We start from the raw sequence: 17,860 nt of genomic DNA, 5'->3' as shown, positions 1-17,860 counted from the left end.
TTCTCTGTTGGCTGCCTCAACTTTCTTCCTTCAACATACACGCGAGCTGACAGTGACGGGTTCTTATGTCATCGCTCCCTGTAATATTGCTCTATGGTTGGACCACCCGTTTTGCTGCGGGGGAGGGAGAGAGAGAGAGAGAACATGGTCGCGTTGAGAAGCTGCAAAGCTTGAGACCCAGCCCCTTCATCAATGAGAATTGGTTCCCCCTTTCTCGTACACACTAAGGGCATTACCGCTCATTATAGTATGGTACACTCGAGCTGAAGGACATAGAAAACTTTGGTTGATGATTGCAGGGTCGTTGATTAATCCCTGTGTGCGGTCTGTTCCTCCATCTTTCCGGCATCAATTGGGCTGCCTGCGGGAGGCTGGAGGCAGATGGCGCTGGAATAGCTCCTCCTCCGCCGCTTTGCTTTCGCGGTGGAAGAAACAGGAAGTGGATGGTGAGGAAGGAGCGCGTCCAGGCCGGGTCAGCTGTTGTGTTTAGCCGGGCGTCTTGACACCCTTCCCTTCCTTTGATGGTGTTGCCTCTCGGAGAGCAGAGCGCAGAAGATCCGTGGCGGGAGACGGAAAGAGCCTGCTGGAGCCTACCGAGAGGCGGGTGAGAGGCGGGCGAACAAAGCGATTTTTTTTCCTTCGCGAGGAAAGGAAGTGGAAAGGGGGGGGGGGCTTTCACGTCCCCTCGTAGGTTCCGTGTTTTTAGCTTTATGGGTTTCAGCCTGTCTTAGATCCTAAGCCTGAAGCTGGAACGTAGCCCTAATAGTTCTTTTTTTTTAGCTCGTTTCTGTGCCCTTCCGTCTTTTCTACTGCGCGGTGTGTAGTATTTCATTAAACCGGATTTGGGGATGGGAAAGTTAGCCTTTGCTTTCCTGCAGGGCGTATCGAGGCTCTGGGGGGTGGGGAAAGATGGCACGAGGTGTTGCTCCCCGCGAAGGGAGAAGCCGTCGCGTCTTGTCTCGTGGTTTGTGGGGAAAGGAAGCCTCCCCAAAAGCTTCTGCTGAAATGAACAATTGCGAAATAGAAGATAGTTGCATCTTTAGAAGTTGTGGAGTGGAGAGAACATTTTGCTCGGTTTGAGATTTTGCCCTTGTACGCTGAGGTGCCTTGAAAGGTGTAAGAACTCTTATCTTTGCCAATTACCGTAGGTGAATGAATGAATGAATGAATGAATGCTTTTATTACAGTCACTGATCCGAATGGCAATAAATTGCTCCTATCTATTCTGAATTGTACACTTTTGGAACTAAGGGTGACTGATACACACTACATTTCCCAATACGTTTTCCAATTTTGGGCTTCTATTGGGATAGGCTAGTAGAGACACTTTGATTTAAAACAGGGTGGAACTACAATTGCATAAGGGATACTGAGAAAATTTCAGGTCATATTGCACCCACATTCTAATGAAATGTGTAAGACAGTGTTCCCTTTTGAATAGATAACTGGATACATTAAATCTAGGATGCTGTTACCCTGATTTAGAATAGAATTCTTTATTGGCCAAGTGTGATTGGACACACAAGCAATTTGTTTTGGTGCAAATGCTCTCGGTGTTCATAAAAAGAAAAAAAATACATTCATCAAGAATCATAGGTATAACACTTAATATTAGTCAAAGGGTACAAATAAGCAATCAAATCATACTAGGAAACATAATAAGTGATCAAATCAAATCAAATTATATTTGTAAAGAGTCAATAAAAAAAGATACAAGCAACAAAGTTACATTCATGCAATCATAAGTGGGAGAAGATGAATAGTAATAGTAATGCAGACTTAGTAAATAGTTTGACAGTGTTAAGGGAATTATTTGTTTAGCAGAGTGATGGTGTTCAGGAAAAAACTATTCTTGTGTCTGGTTGTTCTGGTGTGCAGTACTCTATAGCAGTGGCCCCCAACCTTTTTTGTGCCACGGCCCGGTACCGGCATCACAAAATGATCCGCGGCCCGGTACCGGCATCAGCACGCATGGCAAGGCAAGGCGAGCCGAGCGACCGGCCAGCCAGCCGTCCCCCGCTTCTCCCCGCCATCTTCAACTCCTCCTTTGTACCTTTGTCGATGGGCTTTGCTTCGGGACGGTTTCGGGATGGTCGCCGGCTCGCCTTGCCTTGGTGCTGAAAGAATCCTCGCGCCTTAGTTTCGTTCAAGCCCCCTTCAATGAAACTAAGGCGCGAGGATTCCTTCAGGACCCAAACGCCGCTTCCAACCGGAAAAGCTCACCCGGAAGCACTTTCGTCAAACAAGATGGCGGCGCCCAGCAAACCGGCGGCCCGGTAGGAAATGTTCCACGGACTGGTACCGGTCCGCGGCCTGGTGGTTGGGGACCCCTGCTCTATAGCGTTGTTTTGAGGTTAGAAAGGTAGTATGGGAATCCTTCTAGAAATAAAACTCCCTGAAATCCTGGTTGTTAGCATTATTTTTAAGAAACGAAACAGTTGACATTAATTCAGTCTGCATCTGACTTTTTCAGGATGAGAGGCTGCGTGAGAATTGTGTTTTACTCCTATTTTCAAATGTGATGAAGGAACAAATAAGTAGGAAGTGAATTATATTTTCTTAATGGATGCTCTTGTGTGGCCAATCCATGCCAATTTTATGGTTTTCATTAGTCACAAGATACTGTTTATAACTAGTCTCCAACATTTAGTATATATTTCAGTACAGTATTATGTATAAATATTACTTTGATAATGCATTGATAACATAATATCCTAAGACTTCCTGTTTCAAAAGCATTGTGGGTAGAAATGGAATGAATAAAAGATTTTGCTTGAATATGCTGCAACACTTAAGAAGAGAGGGATGTTTAAAAATAAAAGAATTTTATAAAAATAAAAGAATAAGACTAAGAGACATTAAGTCCAGTTCTCAGGGTCTGACAAGCAAGCAGCTACATTTTCATAGAAAGTTTACAAGTAAAAATTTGATAGTGGTTGTTATCTCGATTTATCCTAAAGCCAGGTATGAAAACTGCTGTGTATAGGACATCTGTGACCATGTTTGCATGATATACTAACTCATGGTTAAATGATCCATAATTTACTGAATTAGTTAATTAATTAATTAACACACAACATGTTAAATCCAAAACTGACTATTTTGGTTCCAAAACTCATTGAGCACAAAGAAGTCAACTACATTTTAGCTAGTAAATTGGAGGGCATGTTTGGCTGTCAAGATTGCTAGAAAATGGTAAATTTATGGAAGTTATAATTAAAATTTGGAATTATGCAAGCTGCATATTATTTTCAGAAATACCTTTTTTTCATCCTGGCCTTGTTGGTTAGATGAAGAAAGAGGAAATATGGATTATCCGTTTGCTGTGAGAAGTGAGCACATGCAAATGAACAACAACACAGACAGTTCTATTGTTAGATGTTTGTGATGTAAATTGGATGGAACCTCTGGTTAAAGGTGCAGAGTGTCAATATTTGTGACTCTTGAATTAAATTATTTTACCTCTTAAAGTACAAAATCTTTGGAACAGGATTTTTTAGTTAATACTGCCTGGTTAACTGACATACAGTATGTTTGTATATGTTTGGAATATAATATACTTTTACATATGGTATTTATACTATACTTATGGACTCTGATTATGAATGTACAATGTTTTGGATTTGATTCCAGAAAGATGTTTCAGAATGTCTTATAGGCAGGGCATGAATGTAATGCTTACTGTCCTTTAGTTCTTTAAAGCAGTTGCATCTTTTCCCAGGTTCTCATGGCAACTTTAGGGAACAGCTGAACAATCCTGGGAAAAGATGCTGGTACTTTCAGGATAAGCCCTACATTTATGTTCTGAAGTACATTTTTAGAACTTAATAAATGTTGCATAGCCTTATACTAGTTTTGGCTTGTTGTTGGAAAAAATCTGGACAAATTACTTAGTTATGGACAAGGAACTGGAAAATTATTCTGTTCAGAAATGGTTTTGAACTGTTTTTCTCTACATTTTTATCAGGTTCAAAAGCCAAGCCTTTGTGTACTTGCTGAAGATCAAGTGTGTGAGAGACTGTAGGCCTGACTTTGAGAATCTAGAAGGAATGAGTGAACCAACAAGGAGGGACTTTTAGAAAGGATTACTCAGTCCTGAGAAACAGAAAAGTGTAATTGTTTGACATAAGATAGGACAGAGAGTCATTCTGACTTTCAAGATTTCTTTTATTTTACTGTACTTGACAACAAAAAACATTTCTTGAAATCAATGCTGTGTCTGTTTTGGCCTTGCCTAACTTGAACGGCTGACATTGTAACCCTGACTAGCAGTTGTGATGATGGAAAATCTTATGGTGGCTATTTTCTGGAAAAGAAAGGGGCCTGGATGTTTTTTTTGGAAATATTGTTGTCTGTCAACCTTTCCAGGTAGACTAGACAGGAAACACAACCAGATGAGCTAATTCTACTTTATTGTAAGGCTACATTAACAGAATCTTGCAAATCAGGCAGTACAGATCCTCCACCATCTCTTTTACAATATGAGAAGTCTGGTAGGTTCATTTCTAAGTTTCTTTCTCTGCCTGTTATACAGTTGCTGGCTATGCCCTCTCTTGTCTATGTAGCATCTCCCCATCCCACCCACCTCCCTGGGTCTTTCCCTCATACCATTACATCATCTCTGAGTTGAATTGTTATTACTTTTTGGCTTACAACCCATCTTTCTGCCTACATTGTTTTGGAAATTTCATAACATTCTTATAGAATTAACCTGATTTGTAACATTCTTTTGCCCATACTACTCTCTGAACTAGTCATAGTTTTGCTTTTACATTGTCAAATGGTAACCTTTTACTTCCTTAATTCATACTTGTGAACATGAAACATGTCTAAACTATTAATCTGTAATTGAGTAAAATCTGGATCCAGGAAAAGAAATATCTGCAAATGTTGGGAAACTAGCTTATTTTCAAAATGCTAATGGGATTGGATAGTCAGGTGGCATCAATATATACTTGACTCTTGGTATCTGCATGAAGAAATGCTCACCACCTCGACCTGCTTTTAGCAATAACTCATAGCTTTTCAAAGACATTGTCTTTCCTGTTTTCTATTTCTCGATATAATATCATACATAATACCTTTTTCTGGTCTATCCTCAACTTGAATGTACATTTGTGAGTTTTTGTTTACTGATAATTACCTCCTGAAAAGAAATTGTTCTTCGGAGAAGAATCTGAAGTTTCTTGAAGGTAAGATGCTAGAACAATTCAGGCACTTGCTTGTTAAGGAGTCTGCAATTTGCAAATGATTCAGTGATTTGTGCTTGGCTAGATGTCCTGGCGCTCCATAATAAAAATATAAATCAAAGTCTCTTCTCTGTTTCTCCAGCATGCCAATTGAAGAATCCACACACATGGGTTGATTCATGCTTTTCTGCCCAGAGAATGAGATCAATCTTTGGCAAGCCTCTTCCATTTACATGTCAGGACCCCAGTCACGACTCAGTCTTGGCCCTAGAGAGACGTGGTAAAAATTGGCTCCGTGTTTCAGAAGAAATAGCTACAGGCATGTGGATTCTCCAAACAAAGCATTCAGGTTGGCAGGGGACTGGACGACAGGCTTCTTAGGAAGCTCTAAATCATTGCTTCACAAAGCTAGAACAACGGCGCAGATAGGCGCAGAGTCCCGCACTTCAGCAGAGCCAGCAGATAACCAGGGCCCTAACAGCAAGGTGCTCTCAGAACCAACCATAATGCAGCAGGACATTCCCTGTCCTAAGCTGTTCCTCGTTGTTGTCCAGAGACAATGGAGTCAGTCAGGTACCTTTCCCACCCCAAGGGGAAACGATTAAAAAATCTTCAATATGGCTCCCCTCCTCTCAGAGGCACTTCAACTACCAGCTTTGGATGAGCCATTGGCCTCCCTTGTCTCTCCCTCCACCGTGTCTGGAGACATAGTGGAGACCCTGAAAGCCGAAGATAGAAAGACATAATTAAATTTCCGCAGAACACATCAGGCCAATGCATGCGCAGTCAAGGCAGCTGCGGCCTCCTCCTTTTTCACTACTGTGTTTCTCATAAAATAAGGCCGGGTCTTATTTTTTTTTTACCCCTGAAAAGACGGCTAAGCCGTCTTTTCGGGGGTGACTTAATTCCCCCCCTTTCATCCTCATCTAGAGCGTCCCGCGGGCAGCCTCGCCACCAGCTGCTCCTAACGGGTGATCATGGCGAAGCGCAGAGAGCTCCCTACTCCCACCAAACACCTTTGCTGCAGACCCAAGACCTTTGGCACCAGCCGCTGTTGCTTTCCTTCTGCCCATTCCGCCGCCACGTTTGGAGCTGCCACTTCCGTGTTTGGAGTGCGCTGCCGTTTGGAGTGCCGCCGCCACATTTGGAGCTGCCGCTGTGTTTGGAGTGCCGCTGCCATTTGGAGCACCACTGCCACGTTTGGAGCTGCCGCTTCCGTGTTTGGAGCTGCCTCTGTGTTTGGAGTGCTGCCGCCATTTGGAGCACCCCCGCCACGTTTGGAGCTGCCACTTCTGTGTTTGGAGTGCCACCGCCATTTGGAGCACTGCCGCCACATTTGGAGCTGCCACTTCCATGTTTGGAGCTGCCTCCATGTTTGGAGTGGCGGCGGCGCTCCAAATGGCGGTGGTGCTCCAAACAGCGGCAGTGCTCCAAACGCGGAAGCGGCAGCTCCAAACACGGTGGCAGCTCCAAATGCGGACATGGCAACTCCAAACAGCAGCAGTGCTCCAAACAGCGGTGGGGTTCCAAACGCGGAAGCGGCAGCTCCAAACATGGCAGCAGCTCCAAATGCGGAAGCGGCAGCTCCAAACGTGGCGGCAGCTCCAAATGCGGCGGCGGCATGGGCAGAAGGGAAATCAACAGCGGCAGGCGCTGAAGGTCTTGGGTCTGCCGCAAAGGTGCTTGGCAGGAGTAGGGAGCTCTCCACGCTCTGCCATGATCGCCCATTAGGAGCAGCTGGTGGCGAGGAATTGCTGCCCACGGGGTGCTCCTAACGGCAAGTCCCCCCACCCTTCCCCCCATTTTGCATGTTTTAAACTAGGCCTAAATTTGGGGGGAGGGGCTTAATTTGATTTTATACCTAGAAAACCCTGCTGGGTCTTCCTATTGGTGGAGGCCGTATTGTTGGAGAAACACGGTAGGACATCCTTACTCTGGCTTCGACAATTGCAAATGGAAGGAAAAAAAACTATTACACGAAACTACTTTGGGAGCTTATATAGACAGGATTAAATAGAGAGGGGGAAGATAGATCAATACCTTAAAAAGAAAGGATTACGTACAATTACAGAGGAAAGTAGAGAAATGTTAAATAAGGAAATAACACAGATAGAACTAAAAAAAGCAATATATAAGCAGAAAAGTAATAAAACCCCAGGACCAGACAGAATCCCAGGGGAATACTATAAGACTATGTTTGAAACAATGGAACCCTTGATGTTGGAAGTATATAACGAGGTACTGTTAGAAGCAAAATTGCTGAAATCATGGTTTGAAGCCTATATCACCCTAATACCAAAAGAAGGTATTGATCATCTACAAATTCAAAACTATAGACCTATTTCATTGCTGGATGCCGACTATAAAATATTTATGACAATAATGGCAGAAAAAAATGATAAAGCTATTAAATGAAATAATACACACAGATCAAATGGTTTTCTCCCTAAAAGGCAAATTAGAAATAACATTAGGACAGTATCAAACGTACTAGAATATTATGAAGCACATCCAGAAAAGCAAGTAGCATTGATTTTCTTGGATGGGCAGAAAGCTTTCGGTAATCTGAATTGGAATTTCTTTATTCAACAAATAAAAGAGTTGAAATTTGGGCCAAATTTTGAAAGGATGATGAAAGCAATGTATTCCATGCAGAAGGCAAGTATGATAGTAAATGGCGATTTTACTGAAAGGTTTTACATAACTAAAGGAGTAAGACCAGGGATGTCCATTGTCACCTCTAATATTTATCCTCTCAATAGAAATTCTACTAGTACAGATCAGGAATAAAAAAGAAATTACAGGAATTAAGATAAAAAAGGAAAAGTACAAAACACAGGCATTCACAGATGATCTGTATTCTTTGTAGAGAATCCAATCAACACGGGGACAATATTACTAAAAGAGATAGCAGAATTTAGTGAAGTGGCAAGCCTTAAAATTAATAAAACCAAAACCAAAATACTAGTCAAAAATCTCACAGAAAATCAGAAAAGAGAATTAGAAAAGGAAACAGAATTGCAAATTGTAAACAGAATTAAATATCTAGGAATTTGGCTGACAGCAAGATGTTCATCAATAACGGAGGATAATTACAACAAACTAATGAATCAGACAAAGTTTTGGAAATGGGAAAATTACAACTATCATTAGTAGGAAAAATGGCTTCAATTAAAATGAACCTGTTACCAAGATGGTTGTATCTATGCCAGATGATGCCAGTAAAATTATATATATTTTTGGTGGGGTGGGAATTGAATAGGGTGATAACTAAATTTGTATGTGCTGGGAAGAAGCCCCGAATAAAGTTAAAATTAATATAGGACAGTAGAAGTAGAGGTGGCTTTGGACTCCCTGATTGAGAATTATACTATCACACAGCAGCACTTGCATGGATTAAAGAGTGGATATCCCTAAATAACAAGAGAATAATACATCCTACAAATAGGATGGCACGCCTTTCTTTGGGAAAAAAAGAACAAAACACACTCACACTTCCAAAACCACTTAATTAGGAATGCATTATTACAGGTATGGGACAAAATTTAAAAAAAACCCACTACATTGGCTTTCAACAATGGAAGCAATGATTTATCCTAACATATTAGATATAACCAAAATGATTAGATATAACCAACTGCTAGACAATCAAGGAAGATTGAAGACGAACCAAGAACTGAGAGAAGAGGGAATAATTATAGATTGGTGGCCCTACCTACAACTGCAGACAAGGTACAAAAAAGATAATAGAGGAATTTGGGATAGATAGAGAACAACAGCAAATCGACAAAATTTTATTAGGACCAGAAGAAAAATGTATAACTAAAATGTATAATTACCTACTTAAATTTGATAGGGAAGAGGAAGTAGTCAAAGGAACAACAATAGCCTGGGCAAGAAATTTTGGTCATAACATACAATTAGAGGAATGGGAAAAACTGTGGAACAAAACTATAAATTAGCGATGGCTGCTGCCTATAAAGAAAACCTTTATAAAATGTTTTACCATGGGCATCCAGCACCAGCAATACTGGCTAAAATATACCCTAACATAAACCCAGAATGTTGGAAATGTAAAAATAAGCAAGATACCTTCTTTCACATGTGGTAGTCCTGCCCTAAAGCAAAAAAAAATATTGGAATAAAATAAGGAAATGGTTGCAAGAAATTACGGTCTCCAAATAGAATTTAGGCCTGAAATGTTTCTTTTAGGGATAATTAGAGGGGTATTTAAGAAAGAAATGAAATATATTATAATACATGTACTGACAGCAGCAAGAATAATTTACGCACAAAGTTGGAAATTGGATAATATCTCCACAGATAGCATGATAATAAAGAAAATAACGGATTGCGCAGAAATGGTCAAGCGCCCACTAGAATTACAAGATAGAGAAGACATGGAATACTATGTGGTATGGGGAAAATGGTACAATTGGTTAGACTGTAGAAATAAAAAATAATGTAATATATATATATACTGATTTAAATGGAAATGTTGATGTCACATCATTGCAAAGACTGTAAATATGTTGTTTCTATATGTGTTGTTGTTTTATGTGGTTTTTTTAATGTGAAAAAGTTTAATACAATTATTTTTTAAAAAAAAAATCCTAGGGAAATGTTAAAACGTCCATCCATCTGTCCGTCCACCCATTATCTGGTGACTATTGGCACATCCTTAGCCAAAAAGCATACATACGTCGACACTGTTTGAGATTATGTTGCAATTTTATTCCCAGACTTTTGACACAGAAATAAAAATGATTGTAGCAGCTATTCATTTGTACTGTTAAAATGGACTGAACTGAAATCTGATTGGAATCATTAATGAGAAGAGCTTCCTTTGCAATATGTTGTACTATGGTTTCTGTTTTGCTCATAGAATCAGAAACTGGATAGCTGCTGCAGCTTTTAGATTCAATGAAAGTTTATGTGTGGGGTTGTGGCTTGTAATTATAGTAATTATTTGCAGATTGAAAGGTAAAGATAAGGTAAAGACTCCTCGCAGTTGAATTTGAGTCCTGGTGACTTCATGGATGTATATCCATGTATATCCATTACATTACATTAAATTTGATGATGTAAAAGTAGTTTGCTGTTTCCTTCTTCTAGAACAGGGATGTCAAACTCAAGGTCTGCGGGCTGCTTAAATCTGGCCTGCGGGACTGGCCTGGAAATATCAAAGGAATAGCATGTGGTGCCTCTACTGGCCAAACAGGCTGCATGGAGGCCTCACGAGGCCGCCACTGGCCCATTTTTGTCCTCCCCAGCCTCCAGCAGCACTCTGCTGGCTCAAAATGGGTCTCGCATTCAGCCTGATTTAAATCCAAATTTTGTCTAATGTTACTGTCTTGCCTAATCTGATTGATCGATCATTTATATATTTTATTTGCTGCCTGTTTTGTTTCAAAGTGACTCAGGACAGATTTAATTTAGATTATTACCGAGTGGATTTTTAGAACCTTTTTTTTTTTTAAACTGACCATGTCCATTTCCAAATTGCTAGTCTAGATTATGTGGGTCTCATACTTTGCTTCAAAGTAAATACATTAAATAGGCCATTATCCATACTGTTCCATTTATTCATTTTATTCAATTTGCTTATGATTGGTACATTGTTTCCTTGCTCTATGTGTACAGTACCTCTGCTGGTAAGTTGTGCTCTTTTAATACATCTTTAAAAAGTTGAAGAGTACTTTATTTGGGAGATTATGCTGTGCCATTTAATACTCTTGTTTCAATATGGCTTTTTAGTATTATTATAATCAGCACAGTACAAATAAAACATTTGAAAGTACACCAGAAAGTACATCTGACAATACTGTGGAGGATATTTCTATGGGTTGCCCAAGTACTTCTAAATTCTACTTTATTATTGGAACTCTATACTTTCCTCCCTATTGATGCTAATACCATTTACTACACTATAAACAATTAATTTTATTGTGCCTGTATACTAACTCCCTTCACAGACAAAAGCTAGCAATCTAGTTTTTATTAGTTTCTTTCTTCGATTTTCCTCAGAGGTTGCTCACTTCTTTTTATGCTTCTATACCGTGTATGTATTATTAACCTTCCACATAGGTTTTCATAGTACATAAGAGGAAGCATGTAATACTGTGCTTGGATTGGTTTTTTTTCTTTTTTGATAGGAAAGTGAAAAAGATTTCTTGAATTCATGCTTATGATATTGTGGATTCATAAAAGTCAACTATCATTGGACTTTCATTGCTGTGACTTGAAGGAGTTTCTAAAATCTAAATGATGATCTGACTTTTATTGAAATAAAAATGAGTGAAGTAGTAAATCTGCATTTTCATTTTTTAGGATTCATGAAATGGCTACAGATGACAAAACGTTTCCCACACTGGAATCTGTGAATGATTTGCCTTACTCTCCTGGCAGCCCATCTCACCTTACACACTTCAAGCCGTTGACTCCTGACCAGGAGGAGCCTCCATTTAAATCTGCATACAGTTCTTTTGTAAATCTTTTTCGCTTCACTAAGGGTACGTGCAAATTATCTTTCATGGTTTCATTTCTTCATTATAAATGAGGGCTTAGAGTCACTTGTGATTCTGAATCAGCCTCCCTCTATTTGGTGACTTCCAGAGTTATGAAATACTACTAGTATTAGCCCTTGGGCCAAAGCCCAAGAGTTCTGTGTTCTTTTCCTTTCTCTTCTCTGGAAGAAGAGGTTAGAAGTTCTTTCCACAGGTAAAAATGTCAAATCAGTCCTTGAGGTCAATACCTGACCATCATCAAATATGATATGGCAATACGTGGCAGAGCTTCTCAGCAGTAAACAATCTGTCAAGTAAACAAAAGAGTATAATATCCCAGCTCTTCTAAATTTTGTTATGATTTTTATGGTATTTTTTGCTTAGCATCCCATTATTTTCCTCTGCCTGAATTATAATTTTTAACTGGCTGATATATGTTTGAGTTTGAAGAGGGAAATGCTACCAGCTTGTCCACTCTCTCACTTGGTACATAGATACAGAACCAGTTATGACGCTCCCAGCACCCTTTTGCAGTTTCTGAAGCTCTTTGAATAGGAATAAATGTTTTATTCTTTTCTCTGCGGACAGTTTGTAATGCTTGAACAAGCAAAATGAATGCTTTAAACTTGAAGAGGCTTAACACACCAATTTTTGCCCTTTAAGAACTGTAAAAATAACCTCAAAATCAGGTACATTTTTCCCATGGAGGGGCTTATAAGCAAAATGTGTACCTTAAATCCTTGAAAGTCTTAAGGTATCTACTTTATTTCTTAATTGCCATCAAATCAATTGGTGATCAAATTTGCCCTTGGCTGCAGGATAAAAAATATAGACCACTATATAAAAGGTTGAAGGCAACTGGTTATATTTAAAAATTAAAGAGAACTTGTTATCTTTCAGACTAGTAGAAAAATATAGCTTTTTCACAGTCTAATAATTTTCCTTTTCTAGATGATGGACGGCTTGCACCTTCTGTTGAGAGAGCAGAGATTGGAAAGGGGGATCATCAGCAGACACTGAATGCAAATTGGTCAAGCCCAGAACATTCCTCAAGATCGCAGTCATTGCGGTCATCCCCCATAGCTTACAAAAAAACACAACCGGCTGGGGAGCTGCAGCGACGTTCTTCTACATCATTAGGTAAGAGATTGAGCTTGAAAAGGAGCCTCTTTTGTAAACTTATCCTCCTCCAAAATTTTTCAAATATTCACTCTACATGTATATTTCAGGAGCCCTGTAATTCAGTACTTGAAAAATATCTATTTTTAAACTCAATAGAACAGAAAATTGTTAGTTTAGAAAAATCTAACACAGAGGGAAGCTTATATAGATACCTGTCAGGTGCAAAAGAACAATTGTGAATGACCACAGGTGAAGTTCCAATTAAACAGGTATTTGTCTGTCTATTAAATTCGTTTGCTGCCCATTTTACCACAAGGCAACTCTTTATTGCTCATACCAATGCACAGGAATATTCCCCATTAAAAGTTAGCATCTGCTGGAAGTTAGATGAGACTCAATGGAATTCAAGGGTTGGACTTAGTACATTTGTGACTACGAATTTTAGGCTGATTCCCTGTTTGACCCCGTCATCAGGCTCTTCATCTCGTACAATATCCTGATTAATAACATAACAGAGTTGGAAAGGACCTTGGAGGTCTTCTAGTCCAACCCCCTGCTCAAGCAGGAGACCCTATACTATTTCAGGCAAGTGGCTGTCCAGACTCTTCTTAAAAACTTCCAGTGATGGAGTACCCATAACCTCTGAAGACAAGCCGTTCCATTGGTTAATTGTTCTCACTGTTACAAAATTCCTGTTCTAGGTTACCTCTCCCCTTGATTAGTTTCCATCCAATTTTGTTACGGTGCATGGTTTTTATAATGTGACAACATTAGAATTGAATTTCGGGAGAATAATATATGTGCAGGAACAAATAAAGACAATGCCATACTCATTTAGATCAATGACCTTGACTGCCTTTTCTTACTGTGTAATAGAAGCTGGTTGTATGAGTATTCATTTTTTTTAGAATGCATAAATATATATGTTGGTTAGTAAATGAAACTAAAAATGATGTGTATGATTTATATATAGGATACCATTTTGATTTAAAATAAAAGTTCATACTTCTAATTATATACCGTATTTATCGGCGTATAACACGCACAGGCGTATAACACGCATCTTCATTTTAAGAGGGAAATTTCAGGAAAAAAAATTAAAAAAAATTGTGGCCTTGCCTGCCTTAGTTTCTGGTTGTTTGGGAGCAGCTTCGCTGAGAATAATAACTATTCGCCTCTTTTACTCAGCCGAAGCTGTTCCGATTCAACCATTAACGAAGGCAGGCAGGCAGGCAGAACGGAGCACTGCGGGCGGGCGGGCGGGCGGACGGGGTGGGGTGGGGAGAAACGGGCGCTTCAGGGAAGCTGCGGCGACAGGAAAAGCCCCCGCTTCTTTGAAGCAGTTTCTTCCTGTGCTGGTGGAGGAGCGAGAGAGCGACTGAGAGAGCTGACCCAGAGAGAAGGACAGGCTTCGGTTGCTTCCTCCCTCCCCTTCTTTCATTTGTGTCCTTGATCCCCGATCCCAGCAGCATTCACCGAAGGCTTCTTAACATTATATCGGCGTATAACACGCATACATCATTTGCCCCCTATTTTCAGGGGGAAAAAAGTGCGTGTTATACGCCGATAAATACGGTATATGGAAATGTTGCCAATGAAATCTAAGATAGTTAATTAAATGTTATGTAACTGTAAGTGACTGATTTCTAAGTATGCATGGTGTATGGTTTCTGACACGGTTTCAATTATAAATAAAAGATTCTTAATGTACAACATCCATTGGCACTCTAAGGGGAAAATAGCTTTGTTTTAAGGAGATTCAAATAATTCCCATGTTAAAAGTGGAAACAATTCCTTGGAACTGGATAACTTCATTTTGAATAAGAGACTGCTAATTTACATTATATCCCACAGTTGCATTTCAGGCAAACTATTATTTGCATTTAAGGCAAACTATTATCACAATCAATGGTTTGAGATGGGTGGCTATCCAAATGGATGGATGAATGAATAAAAATAAGCATTTAACTTGATTAAAGGTAAACTTTTTAAAAAACAACGTTGAAAACATACTTAAAAGCTCATAGCGTCTCCTATCTGAAAATGTAAATCACCTTAGCTTTCAAGGTCTTACCTAAGTAAGAATGTACTTTCCTTGCTAATGGAAGCAAGACTGATAGGAAACTATCCAGCTTCCTCCTTTGGCAAGGGGGAAGCCACTGGAGAGGGCTCCTTTTTTGCTCCAATCAGACATGTATTCCCTGGTGCATGATGTTGACAATTCATATACCATGATGACTTCATATAGATTTTAAACAGCATGAGGAATAAGACATTCCATAAGAAATTTGGCATGGAACAGAATAGTAATCCTTAAGCAACATCTTCTGGAATGCCTTCAGCTCATTTGAAAGCCTGAAGAATATCAACAAGGCTGTGCATGTCTCCTACCTTTTTCATCCAACTAGATGGCTAAAACAGTACCCCAAATCTAGCCTTAAAGCTGTGATGAAATACATTTTGAAAATGAAGCTTAGCCAACTTTTCTGGAGTTTGAAGGCAGCTACTCTGGAATCTCCTCCTGAAAGAAGAAGTTAAGAGGTCAAGGGCCACTTTCTTAGGAACAGATTATTTCTTCTTTCAAGATTGTAGTTCCAGTTCTCCTGTAACAGGGGAATTATCTCTGTGGTTGGCCATCCTCTCTTATTAGCATTAACAAACTAAGCAAGGTAATGGTCACTTAAACACATGATTGTTGAATTTGTCCAAAGACTGTTCGTTATTCTTTGGGCTCTATGGTTGGAATTCATCTAATACCATCCGACAACATATCGTTGTGCTTTGATACAAATTAAAAACTGGTTTGAGGCACACGGGTCATCTTTTGATGGATTTTAATTGCTGCTGTGGAAAACCTGGCAGCATTGTGTATTGTACCAGGATTAGTATCTGTAAGCAGCAAGGAGGTACAAAATTATCTGGGTATTTATATAGCATTGGTGACATGAGTTCCAGTATGAATATCTCTATAGTACAGGCATGGAGGAGCACACGCACTGTGGTTTCTGTGTGTCCAGAGTCACAGGGGCATTGTCTCTCTGGATAGGGAATTTTCCTGTAGTGCCCTTCAAGGACAGCTGAGAGAAGGGTGTGAAATTGTTTTTATCATTTCAGCTACCTTACCAAGGTCCATGAAGCTCAGTTTTTATCCAAGGTATCGTACAACTTTCAAAATAATCACATTAGCAGTTAGGTTTTCCATTCATATGAAGGATAAAAGATTATTATGACCATTAATTACCTGAAGAGTTTCTTCTCCTCTGATGATGGTTTAAGTTACGTTTGGCAAATTTCAGTCCCTTTGCTATAGAGAGATGTCTGCAGTGATAAGCTGAGTTCATACAATGTAGTAAGTCACTGCTTTATGATTTGCTGAACACATGCAACACATTATAATGTGCCTTAATTCAAATATAATGCAAAGGCATACGTTATTTATAAATTACAGCGGTACAGATCATACATAGTACTAATCCAGAATCATACAATTTTTGCTTTATCCATCCCAGTAGATTTGGCAGAGTGAGTGTACTCCAAGTCTCTTCAGTGAAATATCGTTGCTTGGCAGGTCTCATAATCAGAATCATTCCTTCTCTGTTGTGGCACCTGTTTATGGAACAGCCTCCTCCACCCCAACCCAATACAGATGGTACTGACTCTTTTAGCCTTATGGAAGCACTGGGATCAGGATGTTGGTGGAACTGGCACAGTATGATTAATTGATACAAGTTTTACTAGGGCCTCAATATTGTTTGCTTGTTTGTTTTTTGTCAAATGGTTTTGTTTACCTGTCAAAATTCCTATTTGCCTATACTGGTGGCTACATAAGTTTGTTAAATAAATAAAATGTAGTTCTGATTAATGTGCATTCTTCTGTTGCTAAATGCTTCTAGCAAGAATAAAGAGTTTGTGCTGTTTTAATATTAAAGCTTTTGTTCAGGGGACTCTCTAGGACATGCTCTATCATGTGGGGCCTGATTTAGCAGATTTATAAGAGATTTCATAAGCCCTCAGTCTGGCCTTTGTGTTCTACATTTTGGGCAAAAGCCAGAGTTTCCTGCTTTGTTGGTTCATGGTGAAAAAATGTTGTATATGCATAACATGGTGCTCTGTAAGCACACTCTCTCTTTTTGCTTCCAGATTCCTTTGTATTAGAAATCTGAGCGTACAATGTGATTGCAGGTCAGCAGTAACTGGATTACTAGCCCTATACTAACATTGTACTATGTAAAAGGAAAGATAGATGAGGAACGGTAGCTGCAGTTAGTCGATCTTTATCTTCTTATCTTATCTTATCTCATCTAGTCTTATCTATATATAAAAGTGAAATAACACTCATGCATCATCACAAAATCTCCAGAACTGTAAAGCCTACAAATTTGAAATTTGGCACGTATATTCCTTTTGGCTTCTAGGTTCTCACTAAGAAAGGATTTTTCGAAATGACTATGAGAGCATTAGCATTTCATATATTATTATTCACACGTTCTGATGGTATGGAGTTCTACTCCCCCTTCCCACCTGAAAAGAAATCTGTTCCAAATGCAAAACACAAGCAGAGGAGAGGAATTTCAGTTTCAGTTTTAGTTTCACAGCAGCAGCCAGCTTTAGTACAGAACAGTTGAGCTAAGCCACACCCAGGCTCCTTGCTCTCTCCTTGCTCACACAGCAAATACTGCTTCAGTTTCCAAACAGCCCTCAACTCTCTCACACACTAACAGGACGCTAGCCAGATGAATACCGATGGATTTCTACACAGAATTCTTTGGAAGGAGGGAGGAAGAGGCAGAAAAAGAGGTTTCATTAATTGAATTCCAAGAGGACCAAATGGGGACTGAAAAAGAAGAAGGCGCAGTAGGTGGACAGGTGGAGATCAAAGAACAACGGGAACCAAGATCTACGAGAGCGGCCAAACCCAATTATAAAATATAATCATGGAAGAGAAAAAATTGATTACAATGAACATAAATGGACTTAATCCAGCTGTTAAAAGGAGGAAATTTTTTCATAAATTAGAGAAATTAAAATTTGATATAATTTGTC

At 39.5% G+C, this 17,860-nt stretch overlaps 1 protein-coding gene across 3 annotated transcripts in view; it reads left to right on the top strand.

Annotated features, from left to right (window-relative positions):
* The first annotated feature begins 416 nt into the window (after positions 1-416).
* Positions 417-17,860, top strand: part of PIKFYVE (phosphoinositide kinase, FYVE-type zinc finger containing) — a 116,476-nt gene continuing 99,032 nt past the window's right edge. For 2 of the 3 annotated variants that reach the window (XM_087949421.1, XM_026673177.2), the window contains exons 1-3: positions 418-604; positions 11,520-11,701; positions 12,647-12,835. In XM_087949421.1, coding sequence (XP_087805547.1) covers positions 522-604; positions 11,520-11,701; positions 12,647-12,835 — 454 coding nt within the window. In that variant the 5' untranslated portion in view covers positions 418-521. Of the gene's footprint in view, positions 605-11,519; positions 11,702-12,646; positions 12,836-17,860 lie in introns of all 3 variants that reach the window. The other variant, XM_087949420.1, reaches the window with a different exon arrangement.

This window comes from Notechis scutatus, chromosome 1, assembly GCF_049901735.1.
Source record: "Notechis scutatus isolate UNSWTSFEM ecotype Mainland chromosome 1, rNotScu1.2, whole genome shotgun sequence".
In the NCBI taxonomy this organism is placed as follows: domain Eukaryota; kingdom Metazoa; phylum Chordata; class Lepidosauria; order Squamata; family Elapidae; genus Notechis; species Notechis scutatus.
This window is presented reverse-complemented; position numbering and strand designations above follow the sequence as displayed.